General features: G+C 34.6%; 2 protein-coding genes, 1 long non-coding RNA gene and 1 pseudogene across 4 annotated transcripts in view; 3 read left to right on the forward strand and 1 right to left on the reverse strand.

The window, feature by feature from the left end:
• camsap1a (calmodulin regulated spectrin-associated protein 1a) overlaps positions 1-3,646 on the forward strand; it is a 27,188-nt gene extending 23,542 nt beyond the window's left edge. The window contains exon 14 of the mRNA XM_073824056.1: positions 3,608-3,646. Coding sequence (XP_073680157.1) covers positions 3,608-3,646 — 39 coding nt within the window. The remainder of the gene's footprint in view (positions 1-3,607) is intronic.
• A 1,511-nt stretch (positions 3,647-5,157) lies between these two features.
• On the reverse strand, positions 5,158-17,537 carry LOC141292497 (ATP-dependent (S)-NAD(P)H-hydrate dehydratase-like). 2 transcript variants are annotated; one of them, XM_073824518.1, is made up of 12 exons: positions 17,353-17,537; positions 9,786-9,894; positions 8,426-9,019; positions 8,215-8,320; positions 7,689-7,734; positions 7,253-7,341; positions 6,988-7,096; positions 6,258-6,308; positions 5,948-6,052; positions 5,711-5,831; positions 5,508-5,628; positions 5,158-5,430 (listed from the first exon to the last, which is right to left on the reverse strand). In XM_073824518.1, the coding sequence occupies exons 2-12, from the start codon at positions 9,865-9,867 to the stop codon at positions 5,280-5,282; spliced, it is 1,575 nt and encodes a 524-aa protein (XP_073680619.1). In that variant the 5' UTR covers positions 9,868-9,894; positions 17,353-17,537; the 3' UTR covers positions 5,158-5,279. The 2 variants fall into 2 exon arrangements, with proteins under 2 accessions (XP_073680619.1, XP_073680618.1); XM_073824517.1 differs by having other exon boundaries at positions 8,215-8,323.
• Positions 17,538-18,593: 1,056 nt separating this feature from the next.
• On the forward strand, positions 18,594-20,577 carry LOC141292097 (serine/threonine-protein kinase pim-1-like; annotated as a pseudogene).
• Positions 20,578-23,020: 2,443 nt separating this feature from the next.
• On the forward strand, positions 23,021-23,932 carry LOC141291887 (uncharacterized). The gene is made up of 3 exons (XR_012340406.1): positions 23,021-23,177; positions 23,355-23,468; positions 23,574-23,932. It is a non-coding gene; the product is annotated as an uncharacterized lncRNA (long non-coding RNA).
• Positions 23,933-24,675: the final 743 nt, after the last annotated feature.

Genomic DNA, 24,675 nt, shown 5'->3' on the forward strand with positions numbered 1-24,675 from the left:
ATATATATATATATATATATATATATATATATATATTTATATATATATATATATATATATATTATATAATATAATACAATAATAACATATTAAAAATAACATATAATAATAATAATAATAATATATAAAAAATATAAAGCTATAAAAAATAATAAGTAGTTTATAATATATATAAAGAAATCACAAAAACCATAAAAATAATCTTAAAAAAGCTGTTTAAAATAATAATAAAAAAAATTATAATGTGATAAAAAAAAAAAAAATATATATATATATATATATATATATATATATATATTAAAATATAAAGCTATTAAAATATTAACAAATAAATCAAATATAAAAAGGTGCATAAAATTAAATATAATAAATAATATAATAATATATAATAATATATATAGCTTTATATTTTAATAAAAAAAATCTGAGCATTTTTTTTGCCAAATAGATTTATTTTTTAATATATTATTCTCATTTTTATGGTTTTTGGAGTTGTATATATGTTTTTTTTTTTTTTTTTTTTTTTTGGTTGAGCACTTTATAAATTTATTTATTTTAAAATAATAAAAAATAAATAAATTTATAAAGTGCTCAACCAAAAAAAAAAAAAAAAACATATATATAACTATATAAAATATAAAGCTGTTAAAATATTAACAAATTAATTAAATATAAATAGGTATAACAAGTTTATAATATGCATCTATACAACTCCAAAAACCATAAAAATGAGAATAATATATTAAAAAATAAATCTATTTGGCAAAAAAAATGCTCAGATTTTTTTTATTAAAATATAAAGCTATTAAAAATATTAACAAATAAATTAAATATAAAAAAGTGCATGAAAATATAAATACATATAAAAGGTGCATAAAAATAAATAATAACAAATTAATTAAATATAAAATCGTGCATAAAAATTAAATATAATAAATATATATTAAAAAAACAATTTAAAATAATAAAAAATAAATAAATTTATAAAGTGCTCAACCAAAAAAAAAAAACCATATATATAACTATATAAAATATAAAGCTGTTAAAATATTAACAAATTAATTAAATATAAACAGGTATAACAAGTTTATAATATACATCTATACAACTCCAAAAACCATAAAAATGAGAATAATATATTAAAAAATAAATCTATTTGGCAAAAAAATATGCTCAAATTTTTTTTTATTAAAATATAAAGCTATTAAAAATATTAACAAATAAATTAAATATAAAAAGTTCATGAAAATATAAATACATATAAAAGGTGCCTAAAAAAATTATAACAAATTAATTAAATATAAAATGGTGCATAAAATTCAATATAATAAATAATATATATATATATATAAAAAACGATTTAAAATAATAAAAAATAAATTTGTAAAGTGCTCAACCAAAAAAAAAAAAAAACCATATATATAACTATATAAAATATAAAGCTGTTAAAATATTAACAAATTAATTAAATATAAATAGGTATATCAAGTTTATAATATACATCTATACAACTCCAAAAACCATAAAAATGAGAATAATATATTAAAAAATAAATCTATTTGGCAAAAAAATATGCTCAATTTTTTTTTTATTAAAATATAAAGCTATTAAAAATATTAACAAATAAATTAAATATAAAAAGTTCATGAAAATATAAATACATATAAAAGGTGCCTAAAAAAATTATAACAAATTAATTAAATATAAAATGGTGCATAAAATTCAATATAATAAATAATATATATATATAAAAAAACCGATTTAAAATAATAAAAAATAAATAAATTTATAAAGTGCTCAACCAAAAAAAAAAAACCATATATATAACTATATAAAATATAAAGCTGTTAAAATATTAACAAATTAATTAAATATAAATAGGTATAACAAGTTTATAATATACATCTATACAACTCCAAAAACCATAAAAATGAGAATAATATATTAAAAAATAAATCTATTTGGCAAAAAAATATGCTCAAATTTTTTTTCTTAAAATATAAAGCTATTAAAAATATTAACAAATAAATTAAATATAAACAGTGCATGAAAATATAAATACATATAAAAGGTGCATAAAAATAAATAATAACAAATTAATTAAATATAAAAAGGTGCATAAAAACAAAAACAAAAAACATATAAAAGGTGCATAAAATAAAATAAAATAAAATAAATGAATTATTAAAAAAAGATTTAAAATAATAAAAAATAAATTTATAAAGTGCTCAACCAAAAAAAAAAACATATATATATAACTATATAAAATATAAAGCTGTTAAAATATTAACAAATTAATTAAATATAAACAGGTAAAACAAGTTTATAATATACATCTATACAACTCCAAAAACCATAAAAATGAGAATAATATATTAAAAAATAAATCTATTTGGCAAAAAAATATGCTCAAATTTTTTTTTATTAAAATATAAAGCTATTAAAAATATTAACAAATAAATTAAATATAAAAAGTTCATGAAAATATAAATACATATAAAAGGTGCATAAAAATAAATAATAACAAATTAATTAAATATAAAAAGGTGCATAAAAACAAAAACAAAAAACATATAAAAGGTGCATAAAATAAAATAAAATAAATGAATTATTAAAAAAAGATTTAAAATAATAAAAAATAAATTTATAAAGTGCTCAACCAAAAAAAAAAAACATATATATATAACTATATAAAATATAAAGCTGTTAAAATATTAACAAATTAATTAAATATAAACAGGTAAAACAAGTTTATAATATACATCTATACAACTCCAAAAACCATAAAAATTTGAATAATATATTAAAAAATAAATCTATTTGGCAAAAAAATATGCTCAAAAAAATTCTTAAAATATAAAGCTATTAAAAATATTAACAAATAAATTAAACATAAAAAGGTGCATACAAGTTTATAATATATATAAAGAACTCCAAAAAGCATAATAATAATAATATTAAAAAAAGAAAAAAAAAAAGAAAAATAAAGCTATTTTTAAAAAAAGTATATATGCTCAGCCCAAAAAAAATTTTAATACAAAGCTATTAACGATACTAACAAATAAATTAAATATAAATATAAATACATATAAAAGGTGCGTAAAATACTATAGTATAGTTTCTAATATATAAACAACTCGACCAAAAAATAATAATACTTAAAAATGTATAAAGCTATTAAAAGTAATAATACAAATATATATAAAGCTATTAAAAATAATAACAAATAAATTAAATGTAAAATTTGTACATGAAAATATTTATATAAATAAAAAATATATATGAAAAGGTGCATAAAAACATAAGTAAACATAAAAAAATGCCTGAAATTAAATCAATATATAAATTCATATGTGTGTGTATGTGTGTGTTTTTATCTACTGTATAGCTGTATATAGCTATTTAAAAGACACATTGTTACATTTCTGAGGAGTCATAGGACATTTTCTTAATATCTCGAGCAGATCTCGATCTATATCTTACCGTATCACATATTTTAAGAGATTTATTGACTGATTTTATATGTATAGACTGGTGCTGCAAAAAATATTGTACAATGCCAAGATAACCAACAGTGTCAAAATGACTGCGGATTTATTGTTTACAGAAGCCAAGTGTGAATTTCAGCACAATGCTTCAGTTTTAAAGGACAAAAAGTGAGCTCTAAGCAGCTAAACATTTCATATTTGACAATTGTGTTACGATAGAAACGAGCAGCAGTAGTATCCAGGGATGCAAACAACTTAGTATTCTGAACAACTAGTTAATGCATGAAAACACATAATCACATGGAAAGAGGTATGAGCCTCGACTCATTTGTGTTGCCAGATCTTGCTGAAACAAAACCTAGCAAACTAGATACAAGGCCAAAATAAATCTAAACAAATACAAATGCTTTAAATTGGAAATACAATGAAAATATTGCAACTAATTTATGAACTCCAGAAACTTGATCGCTTTATGAGCCAAACTCAAATAACAAGTCAAAAGCCGCCTTTGAGGGTGAGTACATTTTTATATTTTTTGTCTTGTGAACTAACCCTTTATATTTAACTGAGGTCACCTTACCTGGTCCTCTGAGCTGGTTCCTGCTGGTCTGATGGATTTAGAGAGGATTTTGGTCACTTTCCTGTTGTCTAAGCCAGCAAACCTAGTCAGGATGTTTTTTTAAGCAGGTTGTTTATTGTACATGAAGCTTGTTTAATATATTTTGTGATGCAAATATGGATATAATGGAATGTCTTCTTTATTCCGAGGATCAACTGGACGTTCCTTGTGAAGAACAGAAGAGATGTGACAATGAACATATAAAGTGTGGAAGTATAAGATTATTGAGTTTGAAGAATATAATATTATGGTAAGTGCAGATTTACTGGTATTGCTAGAATAAAATTTCTCACATGGTAAAAAACATCTTATTTTCTTATTTCTGTTTTTTCATTAACTGACCTCAGTGTATTATGTATTTTATGCACAACAAACCAGAACTCATTGATTCAATTTTGTATCAATCATTATCTCAGTAGGTTATATCTATAGTAAATATAAACAGTTGGATCTGTACATTAAGTCTTTGAGTGACAGGTAACCACAAATTAACCATGGTTTTTCATACACTAACCATAGTTTAACCATGGTATTTGTAGGAAACTGTGGTTATACAAAAAAAAAAACATAGATACTACACTTTTACAATAGTAAAACCACAGTTAATATTCTTATGGGATTTGTATTTGGTTCAGTTCACTCCAAAGTCCCATTCTGAATCAAATGATTTTGTTGCCAAGTCTATGGTTTTCCTGTGGAATTGGGCTACTTTAACACTGTTAAACCCGCCCCGGAAGTTTTGATGTAAATCAAATGATTTGCAAATCCCCTTAGAAGTTTAAATCTAAATCAAGTGATTCGAAAACCCGCACAGAAGTTTTGATCTAAATCAAATGATTTCAAATGATTCGCGAACCCGCTCTGAAGTGGGGATATGAGTCCCGACCTGAATCAAATGATTTGCGATCCACGCAATTTATTCATAGAGAGACAGTGTTAATGAAAATGATCTCCTAATGGGTTGTTATATACAAATCTAAACACTCACAAAACATTATACTTACATTTAAGGACATGCATGTAAAAAAAAAAAAAAACTTTAAAATTAAGCACTTTAAAAATGCTTTTTATATGCTCAATAATGGGTTTCACTTACTTAACATGAATAGCATTGAAACGCAGACCTTTAGTGTTTACAATGGCAATGAAAAGAGAATGGAAACACATATAATTTAGTTTTCAAACAATGTCTTGAAAGCACCGCCTATCTCCTGGATCATGTCAGAGGTGATGGTAGATCTGCCGTGTTTGTGAAAGGCCTGCCGATTACATTGCCTCACCAGAGACGCAGCACCAAATGCAGCCACTAGCGAGGGATTCATGCTGGAAAAATTAACATTTACATCTAGTAAACTGATTGAATGACACTTTAAATAACTACTGAAGACGGTGCAACTCACCCTTTAGTTGCATCTGGAGGTGAGTTGAATGCCCAATGGGCAAAGACTCCCAAAGAGCCCGAGAGCAGATCTCCCTGTCCTCCGCAATGCCGCCCACTGCTCTCCTGATTACAGGTTAGCACTGACAGCAAACAGAAAAGCAACACATTAGAGAAAGAAAACGGTGCACTAGAGCCAAATGAGTTCTTCAGAAAAACGCTAACCTTTCTTTCCGTCAGTAATAATGTCATCCTCTCCCTTTAAAACCAAGGTAAGCTGGCCAAAGGCGATGCTCAGCTGCTGAGCACTTCTCTTGTGGTCAGTGCTGTCTGGAGGTTCATGACGCTGATGATCAAAGTTTAATTTAGCAGGTATTTCTGTTGGATTTTTTTTAACAAACATTTTTTTATAAACAATTAATTTCTTAGAAAAAGTCAGTTTTTTTTGTTCAAAACTCTTACCATGGCTTCATATAAACGAGTAAACTCCATAAAGTTGGTTGTGAGGATGCCTCTCTGATATCCTTGAATTATTGATGGTTCATTTGCCACTAACCAAAGTCCGTCCTGTAAAGAAACAAACTTGAAGAAACTTCACTTAAAATGATTGTGCAATGCACATATACAAAGTGCATCCACTAAATAATCAAGCTGTCCGCTAACCAATGACAATATGCAATACAATGTTAATAAAAGCTCTGATCCAGTTCTCCTTCTGAATTATGGACACTAATCTATTGGGTTTTTGGGTGTCAGTGAAAATAGTACTTACACCATCAATGATGATTGGTATTTCTCTGAGTTTTGACCTCTTAATTATCTCCTAAAATAAAACACAAGGCAAACATGAATACATTTAAACCGACATAAACATAAATGTGAAAATATACATTACTGCCAAGCCCTAGTAGACACTATTTTCCATATTTTAGAAAAATGTAAATGTCAATGAAACTGTATGTAAAATTATGACATGAATGACCCAATAAATATAACATTTTAGCTTCTTCAACGTCACATTCTCTCATCCAACTTCAAGATGCACTATTGAATTCTAAAGTACAAAATTATTGTAATGGTCAAAACCTTTCTACAAACAATTTGTAGAAAGTAATGTAATACAATTATTTTTTCTCTATAGCTTTTGTGAGAGCTCTGTTCACTTTGTTATATTAGCTCTTCAAACTTCAGCACATGTATGGGCTTTTTAATAGATTTTTTAAAGTCTTATTTGTGTTTTAAGACAATTTTGTTCCCCACCATACAAATAAGTGACAGGAAAACAGCAATGTTACATAGCTGTTATTAAAAAATCCTACAATCAAAAAATATTACATTATATATTGACATTATCACTTTCAATATGCCAGTAATCTGTTGTAGTTGCAATTTTGATAAAACCCTCGATCTTCATAAAAGCTTATATTTGTAAACAGTCTCTGGGGGGATTAATAATTTTGATTGCAACTGTATTTTAAATCAGTTTGTATCATTTCTCTTACCTTGGCATTCTTCAGAGGCACATCCTCCCTTCCCAGACCTGGTCCCACAACCAAACTGTGAAGGCTGGGCAGCCATTTCTCGATCTCTTGCACACCATTGGGGCTGTCGCTGACAACATGACAATAAATAAAATGTGTTTCAGCTACAGTAGGTTAAATCAAACATTCCAGGAGGTCCAAAAAAGAAACTCCTTTCTCTTGAGATATTTAATAATAATTCATTTGTAATCAAAGATTGTGTCTATTTAGAGTACATCCAGCTCACAGCACTGGATGGACGATGAGATCAGGACTGTAGGACTTGATGACCGGAGCCGCATCTTTGGTGCAGAACACATGGGACACATCGGCTCCCTGGAAAACAGGTAGGATGAGTAGATGGTTAATGACTTATAATAGACTAACATATCTGCCTTTTTTGTTTTCTATTGTAATATACAGTAAAATGTAAATTATTCCTGTGATCAAAGCTGAATTTTCAGCATAATTACCTTAGTCTTCAGTGTCACATGATCCTTCAGAAATCATTCTAGTATGTTAATTTGCTACTCAAGAAACATTTCTGATTATTATCAATCTTGAAAACAGTTGTGCTGCCTCATATTTTTGTGGAAATGACATCATTTAAGGATCATAAAGTATGAAAAGACCAATTAGGATGAGAAAAGCAAAACAGATTTGATTTTGAACAGAATACTTACTACTTTCAAAGCTGAAATAGCTGCAAAGAATGGCGCTCCTGTGTAGCTGACAAGAACAATACAGAAATATAAGTTACGCATACTGATATTTTAAATATCATTGTGGGTTTCAATAGATGATAAATGATCTTAGTAAACATCTAAGATTTTAATATTTTTTTTATGTGTTTTTTGGTTGTGGGGAAGCAGTTTGCACCAGTTATGTACTATGGCCCTTATAGTTAATTCTTAACTTTACGCCTTAACTGTAACCAAACCCTTACCGCAAAACCTAACTTTAGCCCCAGTAGTAGTAGTAGTAGTAGTATTACGCTTACTCCTAAACCTAACTCACACTCATTAGCAGTAAATGTGGGAATTTTCCAGAACAACATGTAGTTGCACAGTAAATCCAGTCTTGTTTTTAATGTTAGTACATAAGGCTAAGGCATAAAGTGCAACCATTTCCCCCAAATATGTAATCTAGCACTCATTGACCTTCACATCTGCTTACATAGTAATTTAGTATGTGAATAGAAAGACTTACTCTTGACATCCTCCAATGATTCCAATATGTCTATCCTGAGCCTTCTCTTTCTTGGATGTAAGTGAAGGGATTGTGTTTTGTACAAGATCAATGACATTGTCCATTGCTGCTGTACCCAGGAAAGTTCAGTATTTCATTTATCTATACAATACGATCAATATGTTTATTCATAAACAAAATAAGTATATGTTTGTAGAACTCTAAACAATACCTGATTCAGTTGGACCCTCCATCACAACGTCACCAGACAATAAAGTGAGAGAGGGGATGATTACCCTGGGGATGCGCAGCAACACCCTGAAGTCCTTTAGTAAGAAAACCAGATCGTCATTAAAAGCTATTTGCTTGAGCTCAGCCTCATCAGCAGCCTTAGAACCTGCAGCCAAAGTCATAACACCCATTTGACGAAGGGCCTCTGCTGGCTGTTGTACATCGTCTTTGGATTTTTTACTGGTCAGGAGCAACACAAGCTGTGGCACTTGATCTTGAATGCGGCTCCCGCTCTCAGGTGTAAACATGTTGGTCCTCACAAATTCCAAGGCAGCACCGATGTTGACATCAGTCGCAGGTTTGGGTTTTATTCTTGCGAGGGCAGAGCTTAGGGATTCCTTTGAACTGAATGAGTTGAGGTTGAATTCCATCTTTGGGGTGGTGGAAAACGTGGCCACTCCGACCTGCACCTGATCAGGTCCAATTGGAATGGTGTCAATAAACCTTTTAATGAATTCTCTCACTGCATTAGTTATCGTGGTGCCCATGCTACTGTCAATGAGGAAAATTATATCTCTGTTTCCAACAGCCAAAGCTAAAGAAGAAAAAAAGAAGAATTCAATGAAATATGGCCATTGTTTAATCAGGGTTTGTATAAGGTGCTTAAAGTGCTTGAGTTTGACTTTTTGAAATTTAAGGGCTGGAAAACTCTTGAAAATGGCAATATTCCTGAAGAGGTACTTGAAAAATACTTGAATTATTGAAAGACAATGGAATGTTTTTTTTTTTTTTCAACAAGCACATCTTTTCATGCAAAAAAAACGCTGGAACCTCTCCGATTGATTTAAACTTGTGACTTTGATCATTCATTTCAAGCAATTCACTAGCAAAAACCAGATCAAATTCATTCATTCATTTTCGAATTTCGACATTGCTTGTAATGATTTTATAAAGCACTTACAGTGCTCGGTGAAACAGAGCCTTTCAAAACTCTGAATCAAACTCTGTTTCGAAGCGCTCCAGTCGGATCTTGAATAATTATATTTAGATCGGGACTTCAGAGCGAGTTCATGTTGCGAATTATTTGATTCAGATTGAGATTACTGAGTGGGTTTAGGAATCTTTTTTCTAATTTTTTTTATTAAACAGTAAAAAACATCAAATCATTAAGGCAGTACAGTTAAAAAAGGGTAAGTCTAGTAAGGGATGTGTTGCCAAAAAAAAAGAAGTAATACATTTTCCACAATACATTCAAAAAAGCACCTCCTGGAATTTCATTTTGCAGTATCTGTATGAACATTTTAAAGATAAGAACATACAGTATGGGTTCATCATTGTATTCAATGTGGAGGACAACTTACCATCCTGGGCTTCAAGTTTTGGTAATAGGCCAAAAGCCATTACACCCCAGAGGGCATACATCAACAGCCGACTCTTCCCCATTGTCCAAAAAAGCACTGGAATAGACAGCTAGCAAAAAAAGAAGAGTTTTAGGGAAAAATGCTATATATACCTCTATATATAACTGTATTCATCTACAGTTCTGTCATAACTTTGCACAGATTGGTAATGTTTTGCTGTGAAATTATGGGTATCTCTGCCTCTTCCTGTGATGCAAGAAAAATTCAAGTGCATTGGAAAAGTTACAAACAAACCAAACATTAAAAGGTAAAAAGGGTATACAGCGGTTTTCTGTAAAACTAATTTTAGTACGTTTTTACAATGCATGCGTCAAAACACTAAAACCCACACTGCCTCACTCATTTGCATGACTCTTATATAACCAACAGTGTTGTGCAAGTTACTTCCAAAATGTAATACATTATAATACATTACAATATTACTATCTCTAAATTGTAATGCGTTACACTACTTTTAAGTTACTTTTGAGTTACTTTCATCACAATATCCACAGATTATAAAATGCCAAAATATAAGTTTATAGCTGCTCATTATACATTAAGTTTAGGATAGCTAGCATAAAATTATAAAAACATATTTAGGTAGGCCTACCGGTTTAACCCTAATAAGGTCTTCATTTCCAGTTCATCAATTTGGTCTTTGGGGTCTATATGACCCCAACAATTGATAGAGAAATTATACAAAAAATATACATTTTTAATTATACAAATAATATATATATTTTTTTGTTTACTTCTCATCTATTCATTAATGCTGTGTTTTGGGAGATATGAAGCACTTTTGTACCTATTTACCACACAATTCCTCAACTACACCATAAGCTTGCCTATGAAATTTTAATTTTTTTTTATGAAAATTTCACTTAAATTATGATCTAAATGTAATTTAAATTGTTTTTGGATATTGATCTAGGTGTTATGTGTAGAAGTACGCCATCTCCTGGTTAGAGATAAACCTTAATTCTTTTCAGTTTAAGAAATAAATAGTTTTGACCAGCAGAGGCCAATAGAGAGCCATTCATTTTACTGCATGTAGCCAACTGCTTGTATTACAACTTTTGAAATACATTTTTTGAATTTATTGATATATAAACATAAGAAAGGACATTTAAAATTATAATTTTTTTTTCAAATAGTAGAATTTTTGTAGTTTTGGTGCATTTTGAAATGTCTATTTTTACATAATGCCACAGAAATTTGACAGAATGCCACCTAAATGCCACCTAAGACACACCTAAAGGACAAGACTTGGAGTCAGTGTGTGTGTGTGTGTGTGTGTGTGTGTGTGTGTGTGTGTGTGTGGGAGTGTGTGTGAGAGAGAGAGAGAGAAAGAGAGAGAGTGAGAGAATACATGGGTGCATATGTAAGTGTGTGTTTGTGTGTGTGTGTGTGTGTGTGTGTGTGTGTGTGTGTGTGTGTGTGTGTGTGTGTGTGTGTGTGTGAGAGTGAGCATGTCTTTTCTACATCACATTTATGCTCTAGTAGTAGGCCTTCATTTCTGTGTGTGAATTTTCTGATTTATGCCGGATTTATAGATTTTTTTTGACAAATGAAGAAAAAATATTGAGTTTTTTTTTTTCAAATTTCCCATTCATTTCAATGTGGGGTCATATTGACCCCGAAGACCAGATTAGTAAAAAAAAAATTACATACCTTCAGAACAATCGAATCAAGCCCGTTTTTTTTTGTGTGTGTGTGTATAGACAGATTATGTAGGAAAAGTCACAAAATATTTTTCCTCTCAGATGAAGGGAACCCTTTTTTTTAATCAAGGAAAAGTCGATCGGGGTCATATAGACCCCAAGGACCGATTAATGTTATGTTGTAGTTTAGGTTAAACACAGATAAGCACAAACCGCATTAATACATTCATAAATCACATTGATAAATACAGCGAAGTGTTATAATGTGCAATCATTAAACACCATAAATAGCCTATAGGCCTTTTTAAATGGTTTTCAGAACAAAACAAGAATGAAGAATATAAGTTGCTAAACAAGCCAAAACGAATTAGGTTAAAAGCGAAACTAAAAGCAAACGCGTTCTGACGCAGCATCCCTCTCTCATTCGGCATGAGTCCAATTAAATGTGTCCATATTCGTGATGCATTTGAATGCCAAACTATTATGTAAACCAGGATTTGTACGTAACACGCTTATAAAACATCCTCCTCACATGAGCAAATATGTGTTTGGCCAGAGCTCAGGCTTGTACTACGCAGTACGCACTATTTAATTTTACCAGTGTTTCTATATTTGTGTCACGACCACACACAAAGGGAGAAGGTGAGTATCTTTCAAGGTATTTATTAACAAACGTGCACAGTTCAACACACGTGCAATCAGGTGAGTAAAGGTCTCTGTGGTCAAATCTTCAAACAAACACAACAGGTGAGTTCAAGTTCATAAGGATCATAGCGTTAGCAATAGTCACTTCCCTCTAACACGATTCACGTGTTTCACAGGAGAACATCAGAGCAATCCACGAGGAGCACAGGAGAACATCGGAAGAATCCACGAGGAGCACAGGAGAGATAACAGGAGGGGGAGAAGATCCACAGAGAAGCATCCATGCAACTTCGATACCAGCCGGTGAGTGAGTGGCAGAGGTAGGTATATAAAGGGTGTGGTGATTGCTGGTGCAGGTGACGGTGATTAGTATTCTGGTGATGGTTCACGGGTGTGCTGTGGTGGTGATTGGCTGGTTGGTGGAGGATCGTGGTGATTGGGGCTGAGGGATCGTGCAGAGGGTGTGACATCACCCCCTCCTCCACGGGTGACTCCAGGCACCCAAGAACGGCGACGGGGACGACCACGACCTCTGGGAGCTGGGCGTTCGGGATGTTGGCGGTGGAATTCCTCGAGGAGAGTCGGGTCCAGGATGTCGTCACGGGGTATCCACGATCTCTCCTCGGGTCCGAACCCCTCCCAGTCCACTAGGTACTGGAGCTGGCCGTTCCGCCGCCGGGAGTCTAGGATTTCTTGGACTTGGTAGATGTTATCTCCAAGGATCTCTGGCGGGTCGGGAGGAGGAGGTGACTCCGATTCTGTGGAGGAAGGGAACAGGGGTTCAGTGTGGCGTTTGAGTAGGGAAACGTGAAACGAGGGGGCGATTCTGTAATGTGGAGGTAGGTTTAGACGGTAGGTGACAGGGTTGATCTGTGAGTGCACGGTGAAGGGCCCTATGTAGCGGGGACTCAGCTTCCTACTGGGCAGCCGGAGGCGTATGTCTCGAGTGGACAACCATACCTGGTCCCCGGGGAGGTAAACTGGGTTGGGTAACCTACGGCGGTTGGCATGTTCCGTATGCCTCCGTACTGCCCGCTGGAGATGGACGTGCGCTGAGTCCCACACCCTCTCGCTCTCTCGGAACCAGTGATCTACCGCGGGCACCTCGGAGGACTCTCCAGTCCATGGAAACAGAGCTGGTTGATAACCTAGAATACATTGGAATGGGGTTAGACCAGTAGAGGTTTGACGGAGGGAATTTTGCGCATACTCAGCCCACGGTAGATACTGGCTCCAGGTGTTTTGATGTTGGGAACAGTACGTCCGAAGGTAGCGGGAGATTTCCTGAATTTTCCGTTCGGTCTGCCCGTTCGTTTGAGGGTGATATCCGGATGACAGGCTGACTGTGGTACCCAGAAGTTGGAAGAAGGCCCGCCAGACCCTGGAAATGAATTGGGGTCCCCGATCGGACACGATGTCTTCTGGGAGTCCGAAGTTCCGGAATACATTGTGGAACAGTGCCTCTGCGGTTTCTAGTGCTGTGGGGAGACCTTTGAGAGGTATTAATTTGCAAGCTTTCGAGAATCGATCGACTACCACTAAAATTGTGGTGTAACCCTGAGAGGGGGGCAGGTCTGTGGCGAAGTCAATGCCCAAGTGTGTCCAGGGTCGGCGGGGAATAGGTAACGGTTGTAATTTACCTTCGGGTAAGCGGCGTGGGGTTGTGTTGACGGCGCAGACCGAACATCCTTGGACGTACCGTTCCACTTCCCTGCTCATGTTGGGCCACCAATATTTCTGCTGGAGGAGCGAGAGGGTTCGCCTGCTGCCAGGATGTCCTGAGCCGGGGGACGTGTGCGTACTATCCAACAGAAGGGGTCTGAGACGGCTTGGGACATAGACACGACCCGGGGGAAGCTCCGGTGGTGCAGGTTCCTCGAAGGTGGCGGCCCGTATATCTTCATCCAGCTGCCATAGTATGGGTGCGAGAAAGACAGATGGGGGTAGAATTGGATCAGGATCGTCAGAAGTAGGTTCAGGTGAGTGCATACGTGATAGGGCGTCTGCTTTGGTGTTTTTTGAGGTTACGTGAGTAAATGAGGATATCGTCAATGTAGATGATTACGAATCGATGGAGGTAGTCGCGGAAGATTTCGTTCATGAAATTCTGAAATATGGAAGGACTGTTAGCCAGGCCATAGGGCATCACCTGATATTCATAGTGACCGGTGGGGGTGATGAAGGCGGTCTTCCACTCATCTCCTTCTCGGATACGGATCAGGTTATATGCACTGCGGAGGTCGAGTTTGGTGAAGACGCGGGCTTCCCGTAGTTCCTCCAAGGCAGCTGGCACTAGAGGAAGTGGATAGGCGAATTTCACCGTGGCGTCGTTGAGCACCCGGTAGTCTATGCAAGGTCTGAGCCCACCATCCTTCTTGGGGACGAAGAAGAAACTGGATGTTGCTGGGGACGTGGAAGGTCTGATGAACCCCTGTTGGAGAGCCTCCTGGATGTAATTCTCCATGGCTTCCTGCTCAGGACGTGAGAGGGGGTAGATCTTCCCGTGGGGTAGTTTGGCGCCTGGCAGCAGGTCGATACTACAGTCCCAGGGCCGGTGCGGTGGTAGTTGTGTGGCCCGTTCCTTGCTGAAGACATCGGTGAAAGACTGATAGACGGGGGGAATGGCGGTGGCGGATTGAGTGGCAGGGCTCTCTATGGTGGTGGCGTGCAGAGGGATAGGACGGTATGGAGACTCTGCATCTGACGAGGAAGGACGGTAGCCGTGGCTCTCACACGTCTTGCCCCACTCCAGGACTTCTCCTGTGCTCCAATCTATGCGGGGTTGGTGCTTAATGAGCCATGGTCTGCCCAGGATGACATCCACGTTGGCTCGCGGGAGTACCAGGAGGGTCAGATGTTCACGGTGGTTGTGTTGGGAGACGAGGGTCACTTTTCTGGTCCGGCGAGATATCTTACCATCGCCCAATGGTGAGTTTTGGATTGTGGTAATTTGGTATGTGACCTCATTTTGAACGGTGGGAATTCGATGTTTAGCAATGAAGTGTGATGAAACAAAATTGCCAGCCGCTCCGGAATCCACGAGCACATAGATGGGGAGAGTACGAGAGTTTACTATTAGTTCAGCGGTAATATGGGGTAAGAGAGACATGGCCGGAGTAATAGATACGGTACTCACCATTGGACGAGGCGGGCGGACTGGACAGGCACTGATGAAGTGAGAGGCTTCTCCACAATATAGGCACAGACGATTATTAATTCGTCGTTTCCTCTCCGCAGGATCCAGGCGATAGGAGTCAGTAATCATAGGCTCTTCCGCATCTCGTTGGGGTGACGGTGTTCGGAGTGGAGGGAAGCTGGGTACAGACTTTGTAGAAGGACACGCTGAGAGATGTTGAGAAATGCCTACTGCCTTCTTAATAAAGGTTTCCAGCGGCACGTTGTCATCGTAAATAACCATATGCTTGCGGATCTGGGGTTTAAGCCCCTTACGGTAGGCTGCTAGGAGAGCTACTTGGTTCCAACCACTGGTGGCCGCTAGGGAGCGGAAGCGCAGGGTGTATTCATGGATATTGGACGCACCTTGATTCAGAGTGATCAGTTCGTCGTGCACGGAAAGGGGAGTGAGCGCAGCTCCAAACACGTCCTTGAAGTGGGCAACGAAAGCATTATAGGAGATTAAAGCGTCGCTCCGTGAATTCCAGAGTGCGTCTGCCCATTGGAGTGCCTGTCCAGTGAGGAGGGAAATCATAAAAGATATTTTAGAAATTTCGTTAGGAAACTGGTGTGCGTTGGCTTCAATATAGAGGGAACTTTGCAGGAGGAAACCATTGCAACCACCCGGGTCTCCGGAATAACTCATGGGGCGAGAGAGGGGCGTGTTGGAAATCGTCGTTGGAGCAGCAGGTAGAGATTGACGAAGGACGTTTACCATATCCGCAAATGGATCGGGGGTGTCTTCGGTGATAGCGGCGCTCGCCTCCATGAGTGACGCGGTGAGTTAATATTTTAAGGGCTGGTATCCTGTCACGACCACACACAAAGGGAGAAGGTGAGTATCTTTCAAGGTATTTATTAACAAACGTGCACAGTTCAACACACGTGCAATCAGGTGAGTAAAGGTCTCTGTGGTCAAATCTTCAAACAAACACAACAGGTGAGTTCAAGTTCATAAGGATCATAGCGTTAGCAATAGTCACTTCCCTCTAACACGATTCACGTGTTTCACAGGAGAACATCAGAGCAATCCACGAGGAGCACAGGAGAACATCGGAAGAATCCACGAGGAGCACAGGAGAGATAACAGGAGGGGGAGAAGATCCACAGAGAAGCATCCATGCAACTTCGATACCAGCCGGTGAGTGAGTGGCAGAGGTAGGTATATAAAGGGTGTGGTGATTGCTGGTGCAGGTGACGGTGATTAGTATTCTGGTGATGGTTCACGGGTGTGCTGTGGTGGTGATTGGCTGGTTGGTGGAGGATCGTGGTGATTGGGGCTGAGGGATCGTGCAGAGGGTGTGACAATTTGATTGACTGTATTGTATTCTTATAATTAACAGACTGCAACTTTTGCAATGCTATGTGTGCGAATAACGGAACAACTCCGTCATTTTTGGTCATACAGATAATTTAAAAGAGTGTTTGCTTTTATTTCTGTCATCTCGGTTCTCTTTCCGTGAACTTTCATAGAGCGCCGCTCCACACAAAAATGAACCAAACTCAGCAGCATATGTCACTCAGTCTTTTCCGTTCGTTTTGAAAATCTGTTAATTGGGCTATTCATTTTATATAAAGACTATGATTTAATAAAAACAGATTTTGTCATTTTTAGCTTAATTTTTGTTGCTTGTCTGCGCTCGTCCGTCATCTTTTCTCTTCTCCGACTCCGCAGCTCTCTTCTTTAGTTTAGTGTTAGTGGCACCAGTCCAGGTGTTTCCAGGAGTTATCCTGCTATTTCTCAATAACGGGAGTGTGTCCATCTCACAAATGTAGAATCCGTCTCTGCATTCATCTCAACCATCGAATTCCAGCAACGGGAAGACAAAATATTTTACTCGTGGACTTTTTTTAATTCACAAATTAATTTTGAATTAAAATACATTGATGTAACTTGCATTACTGAGATCGTAACGAGTAATATTATTACCCAAATTGTATTAGTAATGCGTTATATTACCGCGTTAGAGCAAAAAGTAATAAACTACTGTAATATATTACTTTTGTAATGCGTTACTCCCAACACTGATAACCAAGCTACTAACCTCTGGAAAACAGATTTCAGAGCACCGTATTCAGCTGTCTTTCTGTGGAATTTGAAATATCTGTAAAAAGACAACTGTTTGGTGTTGTCTTCCTGGTATTTCCCTTCTGTAAAAAGTTCTGGATGGGTCAGGCAGAGATAAAGCTCATTACCAGCTCCTGGAGAAATCCACCCACATTTTCCACACGTCCTGCACAAAGAAGGAACATAGGGAGTGAGAGAGTCATAAATGAGAAGCAGACCCAAGACCGTATTTGGTATGGCTGATGTCATTTTGATGTCATTTGTGTTTTTTCTTGTCAGATGGCTGGGACGGAGCTGATTGAACAGGAGTATCTGCCTGGGAAGCTGCAAGAACTTTTGGAGGAATGGGGCATTGCCAAACCACACCCACGTAACTAGAGGCCCTGCCCCAAATCACTGCATTGCACTGCATCTTTCTGTTTACTTAGAAAGCATTATGTTTGCCATTTATACATACTGCATTTTGAGCTTGTTCCTCTTCTTGATCTTCCTCTCTCCAGCAGTTAGGCATCATTCTGCTCCCTCCAGATTGTTATGGATTTACCTCTGAAAATGTTTTAATAAACTAGCAAATATATATATATATATATATATATATATATATATATATATATATATATATATATTTGCAATAGAGATGTAAGCAAAATCTTAACAGGTCAATATAACACTTCTAATGAAATTATTATATTAATGTATGTTTTGGCAGTGAAAAATTTGGGGAAAGGACAAATATTCCCAAAACTTTCTGAAAATACAATATGAGAATTAACTGCACAATTACTAGAACCGTGTACCTTGAAAACTATACAATTTGCATGCATACAGATTTTTTGGAAGGCACATTTTTAAGACATTTCCATCTCTGACTTTGGACCAGTTCTGTAGAATGACCCTTGTATTTTAGTTTTTTAATTCAAATTTGGATCATGCCATCAGTTTCTCTATTTAGGTTTTAATAGACCTTAGTCAGAGTAGCACCGTATTATAATTTTTAAATACAATAAACATTTAAAGTTGTGAGGTACAGAAGTGCTAAACATTCATTGTATTTGATGTTTAGCCATATACCTATTTTACCACAATTCTAATATACCATAATTCAATATGGCGCCTGATCTGATTAACGTCTCTGCCAGCTCTTCTCCATCACCTAAATTAAGGCGCGCAAATCTCGCGCCCAACAGAGTGGCATCAAAAGCTTCATGACTTGTCTAAATGGATTACAGCCAGGTAACAATCATGTTTACCATAACTTTGGCACTGTTTGTCACTGCTGTAAAAATTAAACCACTATTAAAAATCTCAATATAGCCAGGCCAAGCTAGCCCTCCATTACGCTTAACAATAACAAATGCTACTCTGGGGTTGACGTGCAAGGTAGGAAATGCTATAAAACAATTAAAAGTTATAGAGTTTTTCTTGTTTATAACATTTTCAAATAAAAAAGGAACAGGTGCGTAGCCCAGAGAGAGCGTTTTTGAGTCAGTGATTTAATAACCTATTGATAAAGTCAACTTCGTTTATTAAGGAATGAGTCGGTTTGGTTTGAATGAAACAAATATGATTCTATGATTCGCTTATTAAAATAACACCATCGTTTAACGGTTTAGGTTTTATTTGTAATATAATAATTTATTTATATTCATAACATTATCTATGCAATTGTACTTGCAGGCTGCATAGATTATGATAAATTGTAAGATGGATTTTCTTGATACTTTTCTGTTGGATTCCATACATATGTATAGTATAATTAAAAGATTTACCTGTATTAAAAATACATGTTAACCATTTAAAGAACTTTATCTGTCAGACCTGTTTAAACAAAATTTCAATTCACTCAGAGAATATAATTCATAAAATTGTACATGTCTGTTCAGAATTAATGATAGAAATGAAGTCAACTCTGCTCAAAAATGAATTGTAAGTCTTACATCTCCTTTGTGATTTGTTAATCAGGTGGCGATAAAATTCGTCTCCATCAGTAACACAAAGTTCATCAGCATTGTAAGTAGACTGAGCTCTCTGTGTTTCTCCTCTCAGTCAGTGTTTTCATTTCAAACATTTCATCACAGACTGTACAGATTGTTCAGTCCCTCATGACAACTGTCTTTCTTCTAGGATGCTTATTCCAAGCCTCTTTCACTAGAGATTGCTCTGTTAATTCTGGCAAATGAACCCAGAGTTCAGGCAATCGTTCAGCTTCTGGACTGGCGAGTGGAGTTTGACCACTACGTTTTGGTCCTGGAGCGGCCCGTTCCCTTTGAGGAACTGAACTGGTTTCTCCTGCAGCACATGATGACCATTAAAGAGGAAGTGGCACGGGTCATCATGCGCCAGACAATATTCGCAGCTCAAAAGTGCTGCAGACGTGGAGTGTTCCACCGGGATATCAAACTGGAAAACCTTCTGATTAACCCGGACACACTGGAAGTCAAATAGTTTGACTTTGGCTGCATGTGGTGCAATCCTCACCAATGAAGGTTACACGTCCTTTACTGGAATGTATGATCCCTCAAAGCTGTAAAGTGGGTCTAAAACTCTGGTGATGAGTTGAGGGCTGTTCATTTCATGAAATGAAATAATTTCTTGCGTGATGATGAATATTTAGGTAAATGTTGTGTTAATGGAAATAAAATCTCTTTCCTCCAGGCACAACAGAGTACTGCCCTCCTGAATATTTCACAACCGGCACCACGGGGAACCAGCGACAGTGTGGTCACTTAGAATCCTCTTGTTTGTTATCTTGTGTGGAGATTTTCCAAATCGACGAGACATACACATGATCAACGGTAACAGCTGGACCAAAGATGGCCTGTCCAAGGAATGCTGCGATTTTATTCGCTGTTGTCTGCAGATCGATCCAAAGCATCGGATTGAACTGGAGAAACTCAGTCTCCACGACTGGTTCATGGTAAATACATTTTAATGATTTTTTTTATTTGGTTTGGTTTAATTATCAGACTATTGACATTAGTGATTAATTGAATGTTTATACCTTCTGATATATTTTTACTTGTGTTCTTAAATTTCCATAGTTTTTACTTTAAATATGCTGACCTTCTGTGAGTGTTTTTATATGTTGTGTAATGTATTTTAACAGTAAACCTGATTTCTGTTTTTGTTTCAGATTGCAGACAAGGAGGAACAAGAGGGAAAGAAAGAAAATAATGTAATTAATGACAGGAATGACAGGTAAATGACAGGATGCTCAGTGACGCCCATGACAGAAAAGAAACCAATGCTGCTTCAAACCTCCAGAAAACAGGAGAAAATGGAGAATGTGCAGAAGTGGAGAAAATGTAACTTGATGAAAAGACCCCAGACCTTAACCAAAAAAAATCTAAAAAGAAAAACAACAACAACAAAAATTATATAATACAATAATATCAAAAAACTTCTAACAAAAAATTATATATAAAAAATATAAGTATATTAAACATAAATATTTAATATATTAAAAAGAATAAATATATTAAATATATAATATATTAAATATAAAAAGCTGCATAAAATTAAATGACATTTTCTGTAACAAGTTTACATATAAATACATTTATAAAACTCCAAAAAAACATACAAATTAGTAATATATTAAAAAATAAACCTATTTGAAATTATAAAAAATGTATATGTAAGTGGTCAACCCCCAAAAAAAATGTATTAAAATATAAAGCTATTAAAAATATTTACAAATAAATGAAATATAAAAATGTACATAAGACATACATATAAAAGGTGCATAAAATTAAATTACATTTTCTATAACAAGTTTATAATATATATAAAGGACTCCAAAAACCATTAAAATTAAAAATAATAATATATTTAAAAAAGCTTTTAATATAAAAAAATGTATAGAGTGCTCAACCAAACAAAAAAATTAAATATAAAGATATTAAAATGTTAAGAAATAAATTAAATATAAATACATATAAAAGGTGCATAAAACTAAATAATAACAAATTAATTAAATAAAAAATGTGCATAAAAACATAAATACATATAAAAGGTGCAAAAAAATTAAATGACATTTTCTGTAACTCTTTATACTTTCTGTAAATTTATGCTACATATAAAGAACCCAAAAAGACATAAAAAATAATAATATATTTTTTAAAAAGCTATTTAAAATAATAAAAGAATGTATAGTGCTCAACCAAAAAAATTAAATAAATATAAAGCTATTAAAAATATAAACAAATAAATTAAATATAAAAAGGTGGATAAAACATAAATACATATAAAAGGTACATAAAATTAAATGACATTTTCTATAACAAGTTTACATATGAATACATATATAAAACTCCATAAAACATAAAAAATGAGAATAATATATAAAAAATTTAAAATCAAAAAAAATTTAATCAAATAATAAACAATTTATATGTAAGTTCTCAACCAAAAAAAATTATTAAAATATAAAGCTATTAAAAATATTTACAAATAAATGAAATATGAAAAGGTGCATAAAACATAAATAAATATAAAAGGTGCATAAATTAAAATACATTTTCTATAACAAGTTTATAATATATATAGAAAAAAAATATATAAAAAATCTATTTGAAATAAGAAAAAATTTATAAATACATATAAAAGCTGCGTAAAATGAAACGACATTTCTATAACAGTATAGTTTTAATATATAAAGAACTCAACCAAAAAATCATAATATTTAAAAATTTTAAGCTATTAAAAATAATTAAAAAATATATATAAAGCTATTGAAAATAACATATGTCCATGAAAATATTTATATATATCAAAAATATATAAAAAGGTGCATAAAAATAAAAATAAAAATAAAAAGGTGCATGAAATTAAATCAAAACATAAATTCATATGTGTGTATGTGTGTGTTTTTATCTACTGTATAGCTGTATATAGCTATTTAAAAACCACATTGTTACGTTTTTGAGGAGTCATAGGACATTTTAAAATATCTCGAGCAGATTTCAATCTTAATCTTACCATATCAGATATTTTAAGAGGTTTATTGACTGATTATATATGTATAAACTGATGCTACTAAAAATATTGTACAACATCAAGATAATTGACAAAGTCAAAACGTCTGTAGATTTACTGTTAACAGAAGCTGAGTGTGAATTTCAGCACAAAGCCTCAGTTTTAACGGTCCAAAAGTGAAATCTAAGCAGCTGAACATTTCATATTTGACAGTTTTGTTACGATAGAAACGACCAGCAGTAGTGTCCAGGGATGCAACAACTCAATATTTTGAACGACTAGTTAATGCTGTATTTAAACGCATATCAGAAATCACAGGGGAAAAGGTACAGCTTCAACTCATTCATGTTGCCAGATCCTGCTAGGAAAAAAGCTAACTAGATAAAAGTCTATAATAATAAATCTAAACAGATTGCTGCAAAAGTACCAACCCAGTGTTGACAAAGTGAACATGCAAAGAAGGTTAAACACCTTTTACAAAAAAGGTAAAACCTCGATGTAGGACGAATTTGAACTTGGAGGAGAAAATGAGATGGGAGTTTTTCGGCCTACCCTAACTGTCATGAACGGGACTGCAGCAGGTATGCGTGTGCATGGAAGTGTTACACAAGACAAGCATTTGAAGTTAAAAAGTATATCAATTTTAATCTTATTTCTCAACTGGGATCGTGTAGAGCTTTTTGAAGCTGCATTGAAACTGCATTTTTAACCTTGAATCCGTTAAGCACCACTGAAGTCCACTACATGGAGAATAATCTTGGAATGTTTTCATCAAATTTCTTTTCGTCTGAAGAAAGAAACATGAATATCTTGAATGACATGGAGGTGAGTAAATTATCAGGAAAAAAAAATTCTGGAAGTGAACTAAAAATCTGTTGTTTCCCTGACACCATATAATATGCATTTTGGAATGCTATCTCTGGTAAATCTTGCAAAATTGTCAGCTTTTGTGCTAAAATTGGCTGGGAGGGGTAATTTTATATCTAAAAATATTTCTTGCAGGTCCGTTGTTGTCTCAAAAGCCCAGTGGAAAGAGATAATACACTTGTGACGCGGAGGACTGCTCAAAAACAATGAGTTGTTGGGGGGATGAAGACTACTGCTTTACTGCACACGGTAAGAGTTTAATAATAAAATGTTTTAGTAGTTTTCTTCCCTATTGTATCTTAATATATATATATATGAGTTGACCTCATTTTCTGTTTTCATTATTTTTATCAGAACCTTCTTCACATCAGTCAGTGGCTATAAAAGGATGTGCATCTAAATCTGCCTGTGATCAGGAGCCAGCAGAGATTTTAGGACTTAATGGTAACGTCATTTGTTGTGAAGGCAACTTGTGTAACGCTGCTCAGAGTGGCACTCAGAGCTTCATGGATAACGGCGTCAAGACCTTCCTCTTCCTCTGCTGTTCTCTGCTGTCCTTCATCATGCTGCACTGAATCCAGCAGTTAAGCCCCACTGTTCCAGTCCCTTTAACACAATCTGTGTTCTCTGAAATAGTGTCTTTGAAAGTGGCTTTTTAAAAAAGATTTTTTTTGCATTCAACCTGATTTATCTTCATATCACAAAATGTAATTTTGATTATTAAACAAGAAAGGATCAGTGAAAGTCTGTATTTCCTATGCAGAACAAAAGAGGATTGCACATTCTACTCAATAGCCAGTGTAAACTGACAATATACACTTATCACAGATCAGATGCTGCATGTGCAAAAAAAGTGATTGTGCTAATTAGACTGCTGTTGCTAGGCAATCAGTTAAAGTAAACGGGTGAATTGCATGTAAAGACAACTCCAAATGACCACATGAACTTGTACCATGCATATGCAGTGATAGGAGATCGGTTTGGTTTTTCTTACTAAGTGAAGCCCATAAAACCACAGACACACACATAGATACCCAGACCACATATATATCCACATTTGCACTTTAGCACACGTGGTTTTGTTTTTCAGTTATGGGCTTTCCGTTGACTCCTAGTTTCTATACTGAGCGTTTGATATTTTCTCTCTACTACCTGGACATCTCACCTCTCCCAGAAGGTCCAGGAATCTCATGCATGCCCACAAAATATTAAATGATAAATGACCTCCACAGACTTGTGGAGGTGAGTGTGTAGGAAGTAGTCAAGCATCAGTGTCTTGTTTTTGATGTGGGATACTGACAGCCAGTAACACAAGACAAAAGCCCTCCCATTTTTAAGCAGACATAAAAGATAAATGAAACGTGGTTTGTTCATTCTCGTTCCATCAAAAGATGCATCCGCAAGTCTTCGTCATTCTTCTGTTCATTCTTCTCACTGGAGGTAGAGTAAACATACG

Source organism: Garra rufa, chromosome 19 (genome assembly GCF_049309525.1).
Source record: "Garra rufa chromosome 19, GarRuf1.0, whole genome shotgun sequence".
Taxonomy (NCBI): Eukaryota; Metazoa; Chordata; class Actinopteri; order Cypriniformes; family Cyprinidae; genus Garra; species Garra rufa.